The sequence below is a fragment of the Etheostoma spectabile genome, chromosome 5 (genome assembly GCF_008692095.1).
Source record: "Etheostoma spectabile isolate EspeVRDwgs_2016 chromosome 5, UIUC_Espe_1.0, whole genome shotgun sequence".
Taxonomy (NCBI): domain Eukaryota; kingdom Metazoa; phylum Chordata; class Actinopteri; order Perciformes; family Percidae; genus Etheostoma; species Etheostoma spectabile.
Genome location: NC_045737.1, coordinates 16,348,681 through 16,370,408, shown reverse-complemented (window position 1 = coordinate 16,370,408; position 21,728 = coordinate 16,348,681). Strand labels below are relative to the sequence as shown.

General features: G+C 40.8%; 3 protein-coding genes across 3 annotated transcripts; 1 reads left to right on the top strand and 2 right to left on the bottom strand.

Moving 5' to 3' along the window:
• Positions 1-5,116: 5,116 nt before the first annotated feature.
• LOC116690269 (histone H2A.V) lies at positions 5,117-5,613 on the bottom strand. Its single transcript, XM_032517093.1, has 2 exons — positions 5,458-5,613; positions 5,117-5,330 (listed from the first exon to the last, which is right to left on the bottom strand). Exons 1-2 carry the CDS (start codon positions 5,596-5,598, stop codon positions 5,199-5,201), a joined length of 273 nt encoding a protein of 90 aa, XP_032372984.1. The 5' UTR covers positions 5,599-5,613; the 3' UTR covers positions 5,117-5,198.
• Positions 5,614-11,321: 5,708 nt separating this feature from the next.
• Positions 11,322-13,806, bottom strand: LOC116689437 (histone H2A.V). The gene is made up of 5 exons (XM_032515963.1): positions 13,541-13,806; positions 12,389-12,466; positions 12,148-12,261; positions 11,890-12,019; positions 11,322-11,697 (listed from the first exon to the last, which is right to left on the bottom strand). Exons 1-5 carry the CDS (start codon positions 13,541-13,543, stop codon positions 11,636-11,638), a joined length of 387 nt encoding a protein of 128 aa, XP_032371854.1. The 5' UTR covers positions 13,544-13,806; the 3' UTR covers positions 11,322-11,635.
• Positions 13,807-14,384: 578 nt separating this feature from the next.
• Positions 14,385-17,480, top strand: LOC116689436 (transcriptional activator protein Pur-beta). Its single transcript, XM_032515962.1, has one exon. The coding sequence runs from the start codon at positions 14,509-14,511 to the stop codon at positions 15,439-15,441; it is 933 nt and encodes a 310-aa protein (XP_032371853.1). The 5' UTR covers positions 14,385-14,508; the 3' UTR covers positions 15,442-17,480.
• Positions 17,481-21,728: the final 4,248 nt, after the last annotated feature.

The window sequence follows — 21,728 nt, the reverse complement described above, 5'->3', positions numbered from 1 at the left end:
AGCACTACTGCTGCGGACACCATTTTAGGTCAGATCCGAAATGTTCCACAATAACACTATCTAACTGAATAAGGCAGCGGTATCAACTCCTGTGGTCTGAGAGAGAAAATTTGTTTTTGTCAAAGGAGTCTGGTGGCTCTGAATAGAGAAACAGGCCTCTTTACTGCTGTGGATGGGCATACCAGCAAAAAAAGTATGCGTTATATTTAAAATATTTTCAACTGGGAACTAAGCTAAACTAAAGTTATATCGCTCTCTTCAAATACACGAGACTCATTTGACAAAAACAGTTCATTTTATCTCACATGACACAGAAGTTACCACTACCACTCCGTAACGTGGCGTCAAAAGCAGTAACGTTACGTTCCTAAGCCTCTGTACTACTGTTTCAAAACAATGACTCAGCTATGCTGGCGTTCACATTATTCATAACGCTATTGACCAACTCACTGTGGTAACCCACATCACTGCTTTTTGCTGAGGCTGACTGGGTGTTTCCATTTGAAAAACCTGGAAAAGAACACAAATGGATTAGCCCATCAACATTACATTATGACCGTTCTGTTTTCAAAAACAAAATTGAACATGGTTCATGACAACTCATTCCATTTATTTCAAGACAATCATTATTGTTGTATGTGTCATTCTTTGTGCAACACGAGATTTTACCCCTCAGAAAAATATCTACACGTGTTCAAAAAAAGCAAATGCTTTCAGGAGTTGAGAGCATGTTGAATGGCAACTTTTTTTCAGCAGCCAGCAATTTAAATCACTTAAAAAAGCATTTCTGAATTTTTACCTTAAACATTGTCACTGCTGTGGTGCACTTCAGGCATCTCCTGTGTGCTGCAGAAGAGAATGGGAGTTGAAGGCTGACCTCTGGCTGTCACCCTCCCACTGTCCTCAAGAGAGCTCTGTAAAGACAGGAGGAAAGAGAGATGTAAGGATAAACAAATGATTTTCGCTCTTTGAAGATGTGAAGCAGCTGCTTCTTTCATGTGTTCCCGCTGAGGCTCACACTCATGTGGACAAACATCCCATGTCACATTTGATCAGAGAAATCTTCACTTCATGTGTTGGGGTCCCTGAGTTTGCAGCCGTTTCATAACCAACTTTGTCTCGGAACGATTCTCAGCATCAGCTTAATCTTTTTATCCTGCTCCGGTATCAGCCACAACTACAGCACAGAACTTCTCAAATAAAATTAAAATACATTTAGGCCTATATAATCTCCTGCTACCCTTTACCTGTACTTTTTCAGGATATGGCAATGATGAACTGTGAAACGGTTTATCTTATCTATCTACCAAATATTTTAAGTGCTTTTCTAGTCTCACTTTGCCAGACCTTCCTCCACAGCACTGCAAAGGAAGGTCTGGCTTCTTGGTATTTCTTAAAACCAATCACAATCATCTATGGGCGGTGCTAAGCTCTGCATGGAGCCGCTGCAAAATAGCCTTGGGAAGGAACTTGTTTTGGTGGAACGTGAACATTCAAAAGATGTTTTAGTCATGCAACAGAAAACTCAGATGGAACAGATAGTCTAGCTAGGAATGAATTTACCCTGTAGAGATCTGAGGAGCAGTTAACCATAATCCTCATAATTCCTCCAAAGTAGTAAGAAACGTACATCTGCAAAAAAAAGATCTTCGACATGCATCCGGCGGAATTTCCTGTGGCACCAAAGCACACCCGGAAGTGGAACGTCCTGGATGTAGACAATTGTACAATGATTCCAATGACTCCATTAAAAAAATATTTGCCTTTGTGCCTGGTAAATGGAAAAAATTGTCAGTGTGATTTAGAACTGAGGTTTTGCCATGTAAAAAAAAAGCCAGACTGTGGGCCTCGGAGCAATAGTAGAATCATTGCTGCTCTTGCAAAGGTCAGTCCTGTTAGTGTCGTAATAGGATTATCATTACATCTCTGAGTCAGGTTGTTTTAATTAACCACAGTTTTCTGTCACCCTCTGAGGTGCTTGTTCTTCTGAAGTCTCATTATCACTCATCTCTTCCATTTCTGACACTTTAGCAAGTGGGAACTGCAAAGGCAATAATGAGATGAACACGACATGGCATCCAGTGGTCCTGTTAATCACAAACATGCACACAAAAAGAAGATTAGATTAGATTAGATTCAACGTTAGTGTCATTACCACAGGTAAGGTACAAGGCAACGAAATGCAGTTTGGTCTAACCAGAAGTGCAATAGCAGTAAGTGCAGGATTACAATGGTTCCGTAGTGCAGACATGGATATGTAATGAATAATATAGAAAAGAATACTATTAAAACAGTTTTACAGATGGGTTTGTCCTAGAATACAAAATATGATAACAGGTATTGTGAGCAAGATTTACAGCTAGGAATTTGGTGGATATTACTATAATTGCAAATTTTTTACAGAATGTGCAAACAGCATAATATACTAATGAAATAAGGTAAAGTTTGGGAGAAAACTATCCGAATTAAGTGCGGTGGAAAGTAATTGCATATTACAGTTAAAGTACGGTAGTGCGGATGTAAATGTAACAATTGGTACTGTATATATAATACCAGTCAGTGCAATGAAATGTAGGTAGTGCAAAAAGGTAGTAGTGCAAAAGAGCAGATGTAAACAGTCGTTACTATAGTAACAGTCAGCAGTGCAGATGACATTATAATATTGCAGATCACAAATGGAGGCAGGTGTGAGGAGGGAGAGGAGAGTCTGTCAGTATATGGGGGAGTGGGATCAGAGGAACGGAGTTCAATAAGACAGCTGCTGGGAAAAAACTGTTCTTAGTTCTGCTGGTCCTGGTCCGGAGGACCCTGAAACGCCTGCCGAGGGAGGAGAGAAACAGTCTGGGGGCTGGGTGAGAGGAGTCCTCAGATGCTGCGAGCTCGATGCAGACAGCGTTTCCTCTGGATGTGCTCGATGGCGGGCAGTGGAGTCCCGGTGATGGCGCTGGGCGGTTTTCACCACCCGCTGCAGTGCCTTGCGCTCTGAACAGAACAGCTCCCATACCACACTGTTGCACAGTTTGTCAGGATCTTTCATTGCACACGATAAAGTTCCCCAGGGTAGTTGAGGAAAGCTGATTCTTCCTCAGTGCCTCAGGAAGAAGAGGCGCTGGTGAGCCTTCTTGACCAGGCAGGAGGTGTGGTTGACCAGGACATGTCCGCCGAGATGTGATCCCCAGAAACTGAAACTGGAACACGCTCAACAGCCATTCCATGATGTGGATGGTGTCGTGCGGCCTCTTGGCTCCTTTCTGAAGTCCACGAGCTCCTGGTTTGGTGGTGTTGAGGAGCTGGTTATTTTCAGTGCACCATGTGGCCGCGTGCTGGATCTCTTCCTGTAGGCAGTCTCATCGTTGTTGCTATGAGACCAATCACCGTAGTGTCGTCCGCAAACTTGTGATGGAATTAGATTCGTACACGGCTTGCAGTCGGAGGTGAAGAGGGAGTAGAGAAACGGGCTCAGCACACAGCCCTGTGGTACACCAGTGTTGAGTGTGATGGACGTGGAGCAGTTGGAGCCTGATCCACATTCTGGGTCGTTTGGTAAGAAAGTCCAAAATCCATTGCACGTGGAGGTGTTGATGCCCAGGTCTCCAAGTTTGGCTATACTTAGCCGGGATGACAGTGTTGAATGCTGAGCTGAAGTCAACAAAACAGTATTCGTGCATAAGTGTTCTTATTGTCCAGGGTGTGAGCACAGAGTGCAGTGCCATGGAAACCGCATCCTCTGTGCTCCTATTGCTACGGTGGCGAACTGGTGTGAGTCCAATGTTGATGGTAGCGAGTCCTTTAGGTGTGCCAGGACCAGCCGCTCAAGCACTTCATTACGATGGGTGTGAGTCTACAGGGCGGTAGTCGTTAAGGCACTTCGGGCGGGAGTGTTTGGCACTGGCACAATGGACGTGCATTTAAAGCATGTTGGTACAGCAGCTTGGGCAAGAGACAGGTTGAAGATGTCTGTAAAAACTCCGCGAGCTGCTCCGCACATGCCCTGAGTACGCGTCCGGGATGTTATCCTTCCAGCACTTGTGCGTGCTGATCCGTCTCAGTGCCTTGCAGACATCTGTGGAGGAGAGTGTGATGGGGGGTGGTCAGCTGAGGGTTTGAGCTTGGTGGCAGTTTCCTGTTGTCTCTTTCAAAGCGAGCATAAAAGTCATTAAGCTCGTTCAGGAAGTTGACATCATGGCTACGGGTGGAGTGAGGGGTTTATAGTCACTGATGGCCTGAATGCCCTGCCACATGCGTCGAGGATCAGCGTTGGAGAAGTGTCCCTCATCTTCAGCTTGTAGCAGTGCTTGGCCTCTTTGATGCCCCTTTTCAGATTTGCCCTGGATGTGCTTTAGGCCTGTGCGTCTCCGATCTGAAGGCAGTATTGCGTGTCTTCAATAGGAGTCGCACTTTCTGTTCATCCATGGCTTCTGATTTGGTATGTGGTGATCTGCTTCTGGGTGTAACAGTGTCTATGGTGGTGTTAATATACCTACAGAGGAGGTGTACAGTCAATGTCCGTGTGAGAGCCACTGGTGGCTTGAGTAGCAAACGACTCCAGTCTGTGTGTAGAAACCTTTCCTGAAGTGATGAATCTGCTCCTGCAGCCACACCTTGATGGTCTTCACTGATGGCTCACGCGGTTGATGAGAGGTGCATATTGGGGGTGAGGAACAAAGAAAGGTGATCTGACTGTCCCAGGTGGGGGAGGGGTGTCGCGACGTAGGCTCCACCATGTTTGTGTAAACATGTCAAGTTTGTTTCCTCTGGTGTGACAAGAAACATGCTGGTGAATTTTGGTAGCACTGACTTCAAGTTTGAATGATTAAAACACCACGACAATAAACGCAGCTTCCGGGTGAACGGTCTGTTGTTTACTAATGCGGCGTGAAGTTCTTCATAGCAAACTTGGCGTCAGCGTCCGGGGGAATATAGGCTGCAGTGATACGTACAAGTGAACTCCCGTGGTAGATAGAACGTTCTACATTTAACCATGAGAAACCAAGGTTGCTGAACAATGTCTCCCAACAATAGCAGAGTTTGTGCACCAGCTTTGTAATGTAAATGCACAGACCCCACCTCTGGTCTTGCCGGAGCCACTATTTTCTATCCGCCCGGAATGTGTGAAGTCCCTAGCTCGAAGCATTGTCCTTATTCCGCTGTTTAACCATGTTTCCGTGAAGATTATGACATTACAGTTCAAAAGTCTCTTAAAAAGAAAGGCTCACTTCAGCGGTGAGGTACTCAAGGATAGCTGCACTGTACACAGCTGCTGTGGCTCCTACTCGACCGTGGCTGGTTGTGCGAGTCTTCAAGTGCCTGTGGATACGACCCACTGGGAACTGTCAGGAAACAGATACAAAACAGTGGTTTGAGAAAGACAAGAGGAAAACTTTCTCTGATCAAGGTGGGTGGCGCAAAACAAATGCAGTTAGGCCACAAACAGACATAGAAAGATTGAAAGATTACCTGCAGCCCAGCCCTCTGGGAGCGAGACACTGCTTTTGCCTTGGCTTTGCCACTGTCTTTTCCTGCCTTGCCACCAGCCTGTAAAGGTGATTTCAGGACGTTTTTTAACGTTTGTTTAGGAAACAATAGAGGGCGCAACATCACAGTAAAAAGTAAAGAGAAGCAAAACTGAGGCAGAAATGTGTGAGGCTGTTAGGGTATGGATTTTGTGCAATAAGTGCCACGTAATAAAAACTACAACAGCAAATTCTTTTTTTTTATTTGTTGACAAGGGAGTTTACAAAAGAAATATAAGCGCATGATGTGGTTATTGTTAAAGTAGAAAAAGCAAACTTAACGAATGAGAAAGTCAACACTAAACGCACCGTTTTAGCGCTACATTGTGTAGCTAACGTTAACGTTTCGCTTTAAAGCTGCCCGTGAAGATGCCCGGTTAAACTGTTCCCGCCTTCCCGCCTTTGACAAGTAAAACACAACAAATCAGCATGAGCAACGATAACAATGATCAGAATTTAAATGCACAACAACTAGAAATAAATCGATTGAGTTTAAATAAATAATATAGAGAAATTCTAAAAAAAAACATGTGAAGCTGTCAGCGGGATGCTGCAGGGACCCCGCGACAAACACACCACAGCTTTTAGATCTTGAGTTGTCATTATTTATTTGAAATAGCTACCTCACAGAGTTGTCTAACGATATATGCATAGAAATCACAGTTGTTTACACTACTCTCCTTGTTAACATGCTTATTTTGAAAGACTTACAGATTAACTAATGATCAGCTAATTAAAAATGAATGAATGAATTAATTAATCAACCACAGTTTTCTGTTACTATCACCCTCAGAGCTGCTAGTTCTTCGGCAGTCTCATCATCACTCATCTCTTCCACATCATTTTCAGCTCATATAATTAAGAGCTTTTCTGACTCTTTAACAAGTGGGAACTGCAAAGGCAATAATGACATGAAATATGACGCTGATGTGCTGGGATACAAAGTAGTCATAATTAGACTATTTTAACTTTCTGTCAAGGAATAAAACTTAATTTGGCTTCTCATTAGCATTTATGAAAACAGATTAAGGTGCAAGAGTGGGGTTGTTAAAGATATTTAAAAACGTTTTAATATTCTTGCGGTTTGTTTTACCTGTGAGGAAAAGTTTGACATTTTGGGAAATATGCTTGTTTGCTTTCAATCATGGTATCCATCTTCTCATCTAACTCTCAGTAACAAAGCAAATAAGCTTGTTTTCCAAAATGTTGAACAAGCCCTTTAATTGAATTTGTCAATCCCTCTAAGCAGTGTTATCTGAGCAAAGTATTTCAACTTTTCATAAACTCTGAAAAAGAACAGTTTAAATACTACTGATGCTTTAATAATATAACACTACTTTTTTTTCAATAATGAAGCTCGAAGTGTTTCCACAAACAGCTGACAGCATCATCGACAGCATCAATGCCATTAAGAAAAATCTCTGGCAACAGAAATTTAGCAAAAGGACTAATACAAAGCAAACAACAACACTACTGAAATAATTCAGTAATGAATAGCAGATATAGGGAATACACTGTGTATAAAAGTACATCACATGATGCCCACAACAAGCGGCTGAACTGTCCTTGTTCCCGTCGTCAAACTGCTAGGCCATCATGGGAAGTTGTTCAGATGACTGCAATGTTATGTGACGCCTTTTCTGTACAGTTAAGTGTCAAAGCCCGGTGGAGCTGTAGATCACTCCACATAAACTTGTTTCATCATCTTGTGAAAGGAAATATGAGATACTTGTGTGCACTTGAAAATCAACAGCTGCCCACACAACACCACCCACTCCACAACACAGCTCATCACAGCCTGCGTGGCTGCGTCAAATTTAGACAATCACATGTGTCTGTGTGAAACTCATGTGAAGTAATGTTTAACTGAGAAATGGATATTGACATGTCTCCATCTTGATAGATAATTGATTACATCGATGTTTTTGCTTTAGTATCCCTACACCGACTACTGAAGAAACACAGAGTACTGTTGTTCTCATGGAATTAGGGCCCGAGCACCGACAGGGTCGGTCGGCAAAAGTCCTTTTGGTCTTCAAATGTTTCTCACTCTTCTTTGTCTTTGAGCGCAAAAATTAATTGCTTGGCCCACTCAAAAATGAAATTGGTACACATGTCATACCTGGTGTACGTTGCCATCTGATGTCGGCCTTGGCCTTGGCAGTGGCAAATTGGCCCCAATTGCACCCCTACCAGTTTAAAATTAAAGTCCCCTTCTCTAACTTTCATGTAGAGGCATGCAATTTGGGAGGCGTATGTATCATGTTCAGAAATGCAAAAAAGTCTGTAGGAACAACGCCCTAAACCCAACAGAAAGTCAGACATTTTGAATTGAAAATCAATGTTTTGGACGATTTTTTCAGTGGTTGTATGTAACGAACTCCCCCTACAGATTTAACCCAATTTAGTTCAGAACTTGTCAGCGCAACCTAAAGACCTTGGCAAAGCTAAATTGAGAAGCTTTTCATGTTTTATCATACGGTGTGGTCGTGGCAAGGTAGCAAATTTCTATGTTCCCTGGTCAAACAGGAACTGGTTTGTAGCCTCTACATTGTCTAATCTACCCCAAACTGCTCAGGCATAATAAGGGTCCTGGCCTGAAGACAAGTACATGCCAATATTGAATTATAATCACCCCTACTGATAACAGGAAGTTAAAGTCGTTACACTTTGATGTCCTCTACCTAATGGGTTTACCACATCCACCTCAATAGTGTTCAGGAAAGCCTTAAGACCTAGCCTAGAAGTCTAGAAGCACCATAGCCCAGCAAATGTAATTTGCAGCTAGGGTCAGTCTAGCAACTCTTTGTTATAACTCTGAGTTATAACAAATTTCTGGTTTATGATGTAACATCAAAGTTTGCTGTGCGGCCATCGTGACGCCCTTGGACAAAAAATCAAAATCTTCAAATTGAAGCATCATCAAGGTCTTCAGTAGCCTGTCAAGCCAGACCCACATCAAGATGTTGGGTTTGGGAACTCGGCATTAGCAGGGCTCAATTCTTGGGCCAGGATAAACAGTTGTCTTTCAAATTCCCCCACAATAGGATAGCGCTAAGACCAACCAGGGCAACGCACTGAGACCTTTATTTAAAATCCTAGTCACTTTCCCTAGATTTTTAAATGATGCAGTCATGTTGAATAGCAAAAAAAAGGGCATTTGTGTGTTGTATACATATTTAAAAAAACAAAAAACTAAAGGAATACTATTTGTAAGTAATAGTGTGGACAATAAATGTTGGAATATTGGATTAATTCAATGTAAATTATAAGTGTTCTCTAGCTTCAGTAAAGTGTTGGAAGTAACATATACAGATTACAATCTGAAGAAGATTAAAAATGTCTTTATATTTTGAGCCATCTCAGTGGAATATTGTAAACATGAGGGGAAAAAATTAGGTTAAAAAAATCCAAAACCTGATCTTGTGTCATGTAAGTTACATTTATTTGGCACTTTTTTATTTCTACAAATTCAAAATTTCATTTGATATCCATCCTATTTATGTGTATTTTCTTTACAGCCTGTAAAACTAATTCCACATGAATTTTTAACATGCTCGTTATTTAGAAAATTGCCGCAACTCACAACATTAGCACTACAAACACTCCTTAATATGTTTCATACTGTTTCTGCAAATGTTTTCATCTTTGTACTGTGTGATGGATTTATGGTGCGGATCGGGTTGGGAAAAGACATATTTGAAAGACTAAAAAGTACTTATTGATCATTTAGAAAAGAAATGTTATTGTGAATGTTGGTGCCTCCCCCTGCTGGCAGGCTGTGAACCTGCAGAACAAATCATGTGATGAGACTTTTATTAAGATTCATGTTTGGTCAGGAGACCAAAATGTAAATCAAGCTATGACTTTCTAAACTAGCCTCAATTTAGTTGAGGCTACTTTACTAAATTCCTCAAAAGAAATGCAAACACACACAAAATTGACGTTTTAGCAATACTGTAAAATTCTAAGACTCACTTGGTGCAACTTGTGTTTTGAAGAAGTGTTTCCTAAAATATCTCAAATGTGAATATGTATTTAAAAAACAAAGATATTGAAGCTCTGTTTATGTATTTTGGACAATTGAGGCACCTTACATAAGGCTCATACTATTGATTACTGCACAAAATAGTCATTCAAAGATAAGACATAATTTCACTAAACAAGTTTTAAAAACTAATTATTTACTTGAATAACATAATTGACTTAAGGTTGAACATTTCAGTGTGTAAATACATTTTTACTATTTTAAAGCACTGATACGGTTCAGATGTGTTTTATTTTCATGCCAGATCTTTAATTCATCAGGGTACCAACTATAAGATAAGACATAATTTCCCTAAACAAGTTTTGTCTTATTTCCATAAGACAAATTTGATATGTCTTATCAAATTTACATAACCTTATCGCCAGGGGACTATAGTCCAATACAAAAACTGACTAAGTGCATTGAACAAATTAACGACTGGATGTGCCAGAACTTTCTGAAATTAAATGAAGGAAAAACTGAGGTGGTTGTTTTTGGAAAAAAAGAGGAACGATTAAAAGTCTGCGCTCAGCTTCAAACAACAATTTTAAAAACAACAGACAAAGCCAGAAATCTTGGTGTAGTCATGGACTCAGACCTGAATTTTAACAGCCACATTAAGACAATTACAAAGTCAGCCTACTATCACCTTAAGAATATATCAAGGGTTAAAGGACTTATGTGTAAACAGGACTTGGAAAAACTGGTCCATGCTTTCATCTTCAGTAGACTTGACTACTGTAACGGGGTCTTTACAGGTCTCCCTAAAAAATCAATCAGACAGCTGCAGCTGATTCAGAACGCTGCTGCTCGAGTCCTCACTAAGACCAAGAGACTGGATCACATCACTCCAGTTCTGAAGTCTTTACACTGGCTTCCTGTGTCTCAAAGAATTGATTTCAAAGTACTCTTGCTAGTTTATAAATCCCTTAACGGTTTAGGTCCAAAATACATTTCTGATCTGCTACTACACTATGACCCCCCCAGACCTCTCAGGTCATCTGGGACAGGTCTACTTTCTGTCCCCAGAGTCAGAACTAAACAGGGTGAAGCAGCTTTCAGTTTCTATGCTCCTCATATCTGGAACAAACTCCCAGAAACCTGCAGGTCCGCTGCTACTCTCAGTTCTTTTAAATCAAGGCTGAAGACCTTTCTTTTTGATGCTGCCTTTCTTTAAATGACTGCTCATTTCTTTAAATTTCTTATGCTGCACTGTAACTTTTATTCTTGTGTTTTATGTGTCCTAATGTTTCTATTTTGTTTTTAACTGTCTATTCATGTGTTTTATTAGTTTTTAATGCTTATGATTTTTAACTGTTTGTACTTGTGTTTTATCTGTTTAACTGATTTTGTGTAAAGCACTTTGAATTGCCCTGTTGCTGAAATGTGTTATACAAATAAAGCTGCCTTGCCTTGCCTATAAAGCAGCGATATGCATTTGACATACAGCACCAGCGAGGCAGGAATCGTAGGATCAGTGTTGCCGGATCACACTTAAGTTTAAACACATATGAAGTGCTGTGTGTGTGTATATACATATATTTAAAACCACAATACAGTGTAGCAGAAGGTTGCAATAACTGGTTTTCAATGACTTTTCATTTTGATGTAAAAGACCCAACTTTTAATACATCCATGTGCAGTTCAAAATATTACAGCAAGTCAAAAAGGGGGAAAAGAAGCACCATCTTACATTTAGCTGTTCCCTTATTTTCTGTCTGGAAAAAAAGGACTTGTATATGTAAATATATTGTAACTTCAAGAAAATAACCACAACACACTTTTTTTTTTATATAAAAACGGTTTTAACAACTTATTTTTTCAGTATAAAACATTACATAGTCCCAGGCCAATCAAACAAATTCACTGTCACCATTTGAAATAATGATCTCCCCAGTCAAACGTTCTACAATAACATACAAAGGGTTTTGTCGTTAAGGGGTTTTCTGTACTTTTTCTAGTTATGGGAAAATATTACAACACAAATTCTAACAATCACTCTTCGTTTGCTATAATATTAATTGTAAAAAAGAACAAATGTGAACTCCTGGTCCGTTCAAAGCCCAAGCCCCGAAATTTCTGGTTAACATGACATTTATGCAGTCTTCTGCTGGCCCTTCTTCCCAATGAGGGATTTGTGGATGTGGGGAATGACACCTGAAAACAAAAAACATTGGTGAGATTAAATGTTACATGTAAAGGCAAACATACATTTCTAGAGAATGATAGTTTAGACTTAGAACACACAGATACTAGGAAGCACGTATGATGCACATACAATCACTACAGAAATTTGATAGAATGTGGAAAAAATAAACAATTGACGCCTTTGTGAAGCTGTAATCGTACCTCCTCCAGCAATTGTTGCCTTGATAAGGGAGTCCAACTCCTCATCTCCACGGATAGCCAGTTGCAAGTGACGGGGAGTGATACGCTTCACCTTCAAGTCTTTGGAGGCATTGCCCGCCAACTCTAGTACCTGAGAACAAAAATGACCATAAACAAACATTAAGTCAAAAAGAACCATTTCACACAGAAACACTGCATGATGTGGCATCCAGTGCCATTGTTAATAACAAACAGGTACAAAAAAAGAAAAAGGCTCACTTCAGCGGTGAGGTACTCAAGGATAGCTGCACTGTACACAGCTGCTGTGGCTCCTACTCGACCGTGGCTGGTTGTGCGAGTCTTCAAGTGCCTGTGGATACGACCCACTGGGAACTGTCAGGAAACAGATACAAAACAGTGGTTTGAGAAAGACAAGAGGAAAACTTTCTCTGATCAAGGTGGGTGGCGCAAAACAAATGCAGTTAGGCCACAAACAGACATAGAAAGATTGAAAGATTACCTGCAGCCCAGCCCTCTGGGAGCGAGACACTGCTTTTGCCTTGGCTTTGCCACTGTCTTTTCCTGCCTTGCCACCAGCCTGTAAAGGTGATTTCAGGACGTTTTTTTAAACAGGAAACAATAGAGGGCGTGACCTCACAGTAGAAAGTAAAGAGAAGCAAAACTGAGGCAGAAATGTGTGAGGCTGTAGGGTATAGATTTTGTGTAATAAGTGCCACGTAATAAAAACAGCAAATCATATTTCAAATTTGATGACAAGGGAGTTTACAAAAATAAAAGCGCATGATGTGGTTATCGTTAAAGCAGAAAAAGAAAATTAAACGAATGAGAAAGTCAACAGTAAACGCACCGTTTTAGCGCTACATTGTGTAGCTAACGTTAACGTTTCGCTTTAAAGCTGCCCGTGAAGATGCCCGGTTAAACTGTTACCGCCTTCCCGCCTTTGAAGCGTAAAACACAACAAATCAGCGCAATTAACGACAGCGATTATCGAAATTTCAGTGCACAACAACTAGAAATAACCCGACTGAGTTTAAAAAAAAGAATTATATAGAGAAATTCTGAAAAAAAGCTGAAGCTGTCAGCGGGATGATGCAGGGACCCCGCGACAAACACACCACAGCTTTTAGATCTTAAGTTGTCATTATTTATTTTAAATAGCTACCTCACAGAGTCCTTTAACGATATGACCTTAGAATCACAGTTTTTTACGCTACTCTCCTTGTTAACATGCTTATTTTTGAAAGACTTACGGGTTAACTAATGCTCAGCTAATGAAACAGCTAACGTTAAATTTAGCTTGCTAATGGCTGCTAACGTTAATCCACCTTTCAGAGAAGAAGCACTTTTCGTTGAATCTAAGTTTACACTTTCAATTAAACGCTCAACTGCTGCAAAATAGGAACTACCTGACACCGTGTAGTAATGCCACCTTTATCGTAAAAACAACAAAATTCGGACTTTTCACGCTGACGTGAATGCTAACGTGTTAGCTGACAGTTAGCTCTTTATCAAGCTTTTTAACCACACACGTCCTGCTCGAATTTCTTCAGTTCAAATTAAAAACAACACTTTCTACAGTTGCACATTAATTGCAGTACAGATGTACCAACATCCCCGGTAAAGCATTTAGCACTAGCCGTAGCGCACATACCATTTTTCCGTCTCGTTATTTGATTGTAGAACTGAGTAGATAGCAAACAATTTTGGCTCCCGAAAGCAAAGAAACAATAAACCCTTTGGCAAATCTTTTGCATGCGACCCCTCGTGGGAGTCCAGACAGCCAATCAGATTGTGTTTTGTTGCTTCGAATCTCTGTTTTGACCAATCGCCAAAAGGCTTGCAAAACATTCACCCATCACCCATCACCCATCCCCCACCCTACGATCATCGTGCTTGTCTTTGCGCACGAAACCAACAAGTAGGCGGGACACCACGTTTTTTCTTCCTAGGACAGAGAAGTCCTGACTCACTCTGATTGGCTAGTAGTCCCTGTCCACTCTTGGTGGATTGGTTAGTTTTAGTCAAGAAGAGTGTGATTGGGTAAATCTAGGGTACAAATTTCAGGTTAAGCCATTAAGATGTGGAGTAAGGCGGGAAATGCGGGAAATGCCTTCGCCATCCTGGAAAAAAAAATATATCTTGCAGGCGGGACAGTGAAGTGCCTTACTTCCAGAAAGGCATCCCTCCCAAAAATGTACAAAATACATAACCAGGGAGCCGTATTTGGAATTAACTCTTGACTTTCAGTACAAGGACGCCCTTCAAATAGAAATAGTTTTGCACTAACATTGGAACTGGTTATGTAAACAGTAAATTCACCAACGGACACATTTTCCGTCGTAGATGTTCGTTAAACATTGGTTAAAATACTAACGTGGAGAGCGGTTATGGACTAAATACAAGTATATACTTGAATGTCATCTAGTAGGCGGATGTATTTGAATGACAGGCAGGATACTTGTCCAATAATTCGCAAGCCCTCTGTCTGATGTTGTAATTGGCAACAACAGCTGCCAATCAGAGCCCAGCAACCAGCGTCCGGTTTCCTCAGCGAGCTCGGCAAGCAAGGGGCGGTGGGGGGTCAAAGATACACAGAGAAACGGGCTGCTGGTGGCGAAGATGGCGGATGGGGACAGTGGCAGTGAGCGCGGTGGTGGAGGCAGCAGCAGCGGCGGAGGGGGAGGAGGAGGAGGCGGTGGCGGATTTCAGCAATACCAGCGGGAAGTGGAGACCCAGGAACTGGCGTCGAAGCGGCTGGACATTCAAAACAAACGCTTCTACCTTGATGTAAAGCAGAACGCCAAAGGCCGGTTCATCAAAATCGCCGAGGTTGGCGCTGGGGGCTCCAAAAGTCGGCTGACACTCTCTATGTCAGTTGCGGCAGAGTTCCGCGACTACCTGGGGGATTTCATAGAGCACTACGCCCAGCTTGGGCCTAGCACCCCGGAGCAGATCGCTCAATCATCCGGTGGGGATGACAGCGGGCCTAGACGAGCCCTTAAGAGCGAGTTCTTGGTGCGTGAGAACCGAAAATACTACCTCGACCTGAAGGAGAACCAGCGGGGTCGGTTTCTCCGGATACGGCAGACCGTCAACCGAGGCCCCGGTTTCGGAGTTGGAGTGGGTGGCATCCCCGGGGCTGGCCTGCAGGCCGGACAAACCATTGCACTACCGGCTCAAGGCTTAATAGAGTTTCGTGACGCTTTGGCCAAGTTGATAGACGACTACGGGGGAGATGAGGAGGAGCTGGCCGGTGGTGGAGGGGCCGGGGGCTACAGCGAGCTTCCGGAGGGCACATCGATCATGGTGGACTCCAAGCGGTTCTTCTTTGACGTTGGGTCCAACAAGTACGGAGTTTTCTTACGGGTGAGCGAAGTGAAGCCCAGTTACAGAAACTCTATAACAATCCCCTTGAAGGCGTGGAGCAAGTTCGGAGGAGCGTTCAGCCGCTACGCCGAGGAAATGAAAGAGATCCAGGAGCGGCACCGGGATAAGATGTACGAGAGGAGAGCCGGAGAGGAGTCGGAGGGCGACGACGTAGATGACGATTGATGGAGAAGTGGTTACATGTGATGAAGCTGACAACATGATGCAAAGCTTGGCGTTAAACAGAGAGAGATGAACGACTATTCTGTGCATGACGAATCGAACTTTAAAAAGCTAAAACAATTGAGTAAAATTAAAAAAAAAAAATGTATATTTGACTGATAAATCACTGTCTACATAAGGAATCATGTCCTAAAGTTTAGGTCGATGTTATAGCTAAATGAGTGCGAACTGCAGTAGTCAGCTCCTGTATGAGATTCGCAATTGATATAAAAAAGAGATATATCTATATACATCTATATAAATATATATAGAGATTTTTTTATTTGATAACCTCCCTTTTAGCCCAACTAATTAAGTTTGACAGTGCTTAAGATAGGTTACCAGTCCCACTTCCTGCTTGATAGCCCTGCAGAGCTCACCTGGTGCTGACCTGCAGTCTGTGTTATGATAATAAGGATAATTGTGAAACGTTTCAAATACTCATACCTACAGGTGCAGAGTGGAAGTGAGACCGAGCACCTGCATCACTCACCATGGCTGTGTGTTTTTGTCTATAATGACCTGTAATGAACAGCTTGCCCACAGACCCACAACAAGAGTCAGCTATAGGGGGCATCCTTGGCATCTCAGGACATCCACTCAGCTCAGCGAGGTGCCATAAGATGATCTTTACAAGCACATGACTCATTTGGATTCTCCGGACAATCCAAACGAGTTCAAATGACCTCTCCCTCTCTCCTTCCTGGGCATCCTTTAGGTGCTAACCACCTGCTCCGATAGCTGAAACGTGGTCTCCTCACACGTGGCTTGTTTTGTCTCAGGGCTGGCTGGTCCAATCTGTACTTTTGGGTATATCAGCATTACCTGTGCCTGTGCATCATCTTTAAGAGGTTCTGGGTGCAGATCTGGTCAAACATGTCTCCTATGATGCAGTCCCCCTTTACCTTTTTTGTCAAAGGGGACGGTGCGAGCTCAGGCCTCTAGCACTGGTCACGATTTTTCGAGTTAAAGTTAATGTTGCTGATCTTAAGATATGGTCTTAAGGGAATTGACCTTGTTGACTTATTTAGGGTGCATTAAGAAAAAAAATATACTGGAAAAGATTTACTTACTAAAAAGATCAATTATAGATAGAAGTTATTTTTCAAAAGAGATATATTGAAATGTATTCAAAATATGAGACATCTATTAGATAATGCTGCCTAAAGTGGCTTATTTAAAACACTAAACTTGGATGCAACTGTCCAAGGTGATATTTCATACCTGCTTTTTCCCTAACATTTCTGTTGTTCCTTAGAGGAAATGAAGAAGATTACAACAAATTGATAACACTATGTTATAGCAATTTTTAGAAACGACTTCATTGAAGAAGTTTGTCATCAAACACTCAGCACTCCAGTTCACTTTACATAGCATCAAGTTGTCTCCTCGTTTCAGTTCACCCGTTACCATTTTTGTCACAAATTGGCTTTCCATTCGTTACCATACGACACACAAACAACTGCAATCAACATTTTGTCTTTAGTGCTCCTTTTGAAAAAAAAAAATGAATTTTTGCATGCCTGCTCTTACGCGGAGCTGCCTTGTGTTCTTTTGTTTTGCATATTCTGATTGCTGTATGATATACAGGTATTTATCCATTTTTGAGAGCGGTTTCAAGTTTTATTTCTTGCATTAGAAAAGGCTGAAAGTTTACTTCTCAGCCTAATAAAAAAAAAGAAGCCACAAAGTTCCCATGCTTTGAGGAATGTCACTTTCATTGTCCCATTCCCTTTGGTGTGTAAACCTCTCGTTGAATTTTACTTTACCCATTTACACAGCAGAAAAATGCCATATGAAAAAAATAAACCCATAGGAGCAATAGTTTTATTTTATTTTCTATTGATATAAATATACTATATATAATATTACACATGAGATTGATCTACATCCTTCTTCTTGTACTGTGTTACGTGAAATGGCAGCTGTTTCAGTTATGTGTGTTCTGCTGTAATATACAAAGTTCCTTTCAACAAGAAATAAAAAAAGGATTTTGCTCAGGAGAGGTGTGTTCTTTTTGTCATCCTCACTTCAGGAAGGTGGTCACTCTATCTTTAAAGGAATCGGTGCAACACAGTTGGGATTTGTCTTCATATTTTTAAGGTAGAAATATTGATTAACCAGCTGGTTGCAATTATTTGATAAATGTCCAAAAAATAGTGGAAAATGCTACAGGCAAGGAGACATGTTTAAATTGCTTGATTTGTCCTACCAACAGTCAAAAATAATATACATTTGTACAATCATAGAACAGTCAGTAAACCCAGCAACTTTTTGAAAAGCTGGAACCAGTCATTTCTTTTAATAAAAGGTAGAAGAGTAAAAAGTAGTCTACAATATTTCACTCTGAAATGTAATAAAGTAGAGGTATAATGCAACAGTACCAGCACTTAAGTAGGTGTGCACAAGTAGCACACCTATTTAAGTACAGCACTTAAGTACATTTAATTAGTTACTTTCTACTGTTGGCAGGTAAACAGTGGAAGTATTTTTTTAAAAACACCCTTTTTCTAGAGCTTTCAACCACATGAGTGAAGATTTTTTCTTTAGAACACGACCATGTACAACATCAATAGTTGATTTTCATGCTCAACTGTTGATATGATCATGTTTCTTTTCATTGACTTGGACATTTTTTTTGTTGCAAAGACATTTTACACAATCTCAATGTTTTCTGGGCTTTTCACGGCACTAAGGATTAAAAGGGGAAGAATGACAGACACCTGTATTTCCAGTGTGTCACTGAAAACAAAGACATTAACGTAAGACTGCATGTAAATCCTAACATTTGTCTAATCAAGTAAAAGATAACAGCTGGTGATATTACAGATAAGATCCTCCTGTGTGGGTATCTCAGTTAATAGAGCGGGCGCACATATATAGAGGTTTACTCCTAAATGCAGCGGGCCGGGTTTCGACTCCGACCTATGACCCTTTGCTGCATGTCATTCCCTCCTCTCTCTCCCCTTCTTTAGCTGCTCTGTCATTAAAGGCCTAAAATACCCAAAAATAATCTTCAAAAAAAGTGTGTGAGTGAAATCACTTTCTGCAATCTTATTTCTGTTGGCCCTCGGTCACACATTGTGACCTTTCCAAGATGACATGTAAGACACTTTACTGATAAGATAAAATGCAATATGGCTCCGATATTATATCATCTGTTTTGGTCCTGATTCAATTTGTTAGTATTCAACAGAGGCATAGAAAGGTCTGCTTATGTTTTAGATACTGAGGAATACAGTGAAAAAGACTTAGTAAAGTAAAAGTATCAAAACTGCAATGCTCTTTTTATCTTTCAGATCTTTCAGATCCAACTAGAGGCCAGTGTATCCATGGTTTGCCTGAAACCTAAAAACACCCCGCCGTACATAGGCCTACATGGTGCAGGTCAACAGGGCCACATGCCAAAGGCCCAACAGGGCTGGTAACAGTGTGTGGTTTAACTTTAGAGTTACTCAGAGTAACCCAGCTGTCAGCAGTCTGTCAGTCAACCCCAGACAGTGGAAGGATGAATCACAGAAAAATCAGCTTACTACTTACTCCACGTCAAACAGAGATTTCATGTGATGACGTAGACAATTCATTGCATAGTGCACTCTAAATGAACCTGCTCTATCACAATGAAAGAAGTTAAAGACAATTTGATGTGTTCAGCTACATTTCTTATGCTCTCACACCCATACATATTTATACTACTGTCTACTGTATATCTGATCTATATATCATATTCATATCATGTATACAATGTCTTACTTTTGCTATTACTAATACTTATATTTGCACTGTATATTTTTTCTACTGTAACTGCTGCCAAGTACTGTCTATAGCATATTCACATGTACCCCATGTTGTTTATTCTGTACTTTACTTATTCTACATCTTCAATACATTACTATGCACTTGACTGATTTTTACCCATCTGGTTACATGCTAAACTGCATTCAGTTGTCTCAGTACTTGTAGGCCTACCTCCATTATTAAATCTAGTCCAATGTCACATTTTTAAAGTAAAAAGTAAATTAAAAAATGTAGGACTCAGAAGTATACAAAGTGTCTGTTTCTATGAGCTGGAAATCAGAACATTTATAAGAGTTGCACCACTGACACTCACTCACCTAAATTGGAAATTTTTTCTTGGAGATGTTTTAGCAAAATCAATTTTAGTTGATTGCAGGGCTATCATCATTAAATTCAAAAATGTGTACACACACTAGTAAATGCCCTTCTGGCTTCTGTATTAGTGTCCTGGTGTTAAATGGAACCATAGTTCTTTATTAAAGGCAAAGTATATCTCAAAATGCCACATGATTTACATACAGAAATATATGCAATGTTATTATCTATTATTTAGTCTTTTGAGCAGCTAAAGGACTTGTTTCCAGATGATGTCATCTATACCAGTCCGGATGACACCACGAGACAGCCCCAAGGCAAACAAAATGAACAGTTTCCCGGTCTGATCTGCGATCAACTGGGCGACACTGGGCAATTAGTTCCGAGTCCCCACTGGTGTGGTTCAACTTTGAATCAAATTCACAAATCAAAATTGAGCATTTTCAATAAAACAAAAAAAAACTAAATTCGGTTTCCTTAAAGAATTTAAACAAACACATTATAATAAATATATGAAAATAGAAATATATATAATACATTTTGATAAACAACATTTTGTAGAATGATGAAAAACACCCGTGCTTTTTACCATGTAAACAAGTGGCCGCTTTTGGCAGAAAACTCTGAGGAAATGTTATGACCTTCTAGACTCAATAACATGTGTCAACCTTGCAATAAAGCAACAATATGAATCTCTGAGCCAGTAGCACCAGGCTAGCTGATAACATGACTGGTTCTCTGACAAAGTGTTGGTATCTTTTTAAAAGACGTATTGTCTGCATGATGTTTAACCACTTGAATGCATTTCATGGGCCACGGTGCCCTGTGAGGATGATGCTAAATCCTCTGCTGCGTACTCTGTTCCCTCTTCTGAGCATTGTGATTCACCTGTACGCTGTTTATTTCCCCCTACGTATGTGCACATGCACATACATGCATTTTCATTCATAGAAACGAGCACCACCCTCCTCCCTGCGTTACACACAGCCTCTGTGACCTCTCTGAATGTTGAATGATAAAGAGTGTGTACGGAGAGGACATCGCAAGGGCACATAATAATACCATGCTGAGCCGGGAGCCGGTGAAAGAAGGGATTATTTCACATGGGCCTTGTATCCTGATGGCCATGCTAAGCTGCCAATCCATCATTCTAAACAGGCAAGGAGTGAGAGGTAGCGAAGGCTAAGGATTGGATCTCTATGAGGTGGTGGAGCATTGAATGAACCACAATGAACCAATGAACCAATGCCACACACTTAGCTTAATGCGTTCATGCTGCCGGTCAGAGTAATGCATTGATAATGCAAGATGTTAGAGCGTACGGTTAATGGAAAAAGAAACACATAGAAGCTTATTTTCTTTGTCTTAAACCCATTTTCACATGTTCTAACATATCCAGTCTTTATGTTTTCTGGTCTTTTATGCTCACCTATAACGTCACTTTTCAGAAAAAGTGACTTTATAGGGAAAATTGGGCTGGTTATCTACTGCAGGTTATTGCAATGCAGATGTGGGAAAGTGGAAACTGGTGAGTTTTGTGACAGGAGCAGGTGGAAAAGTCTGAGGGCATCAAGTGGAAAAATAGAGAATGGCAATGAACGGGTTTGGGGAGGTGAAAATTTGGCCCAAATGAGGGACAGAGAGGCAGAATGTGACCGAAACCGGTTTAAAGGAGAGACATAAAACACAACCAACACCAAATGCTGATTTTGTTACAACCTTTGCTGATAGTTTCATTACCCATCTTTCACTGAACCAAAGGTGTCAAATCTCACATGTAGCACTCCATATCTCTCAGAAATAAGACATTTCAAATTGGGACTGTTGTGACAGGATGTTGCTGCCTGTTCCCAACATTTTGACTTGCTACATTATAAAGTCCTATAAGGTAGTGTTTTAACCCTCACAACCCACTTTGCATTGATATAACCATCTTGAAACTCTAAATAGTCCATCCATCTAACATGACACAGGCATGGCATTAACCTACAGTATTGTGATCTTTAGCATTGCAGGTGGTTGTTATACAGTTCAGTCAAACATACCCAAGATGCATCTGTGATCTGGCGCTTGACTAATATGGAATACTGTTCATCAGAATGTCATATGTTTAAAAAAAAACGAATCGGGGGAAATCC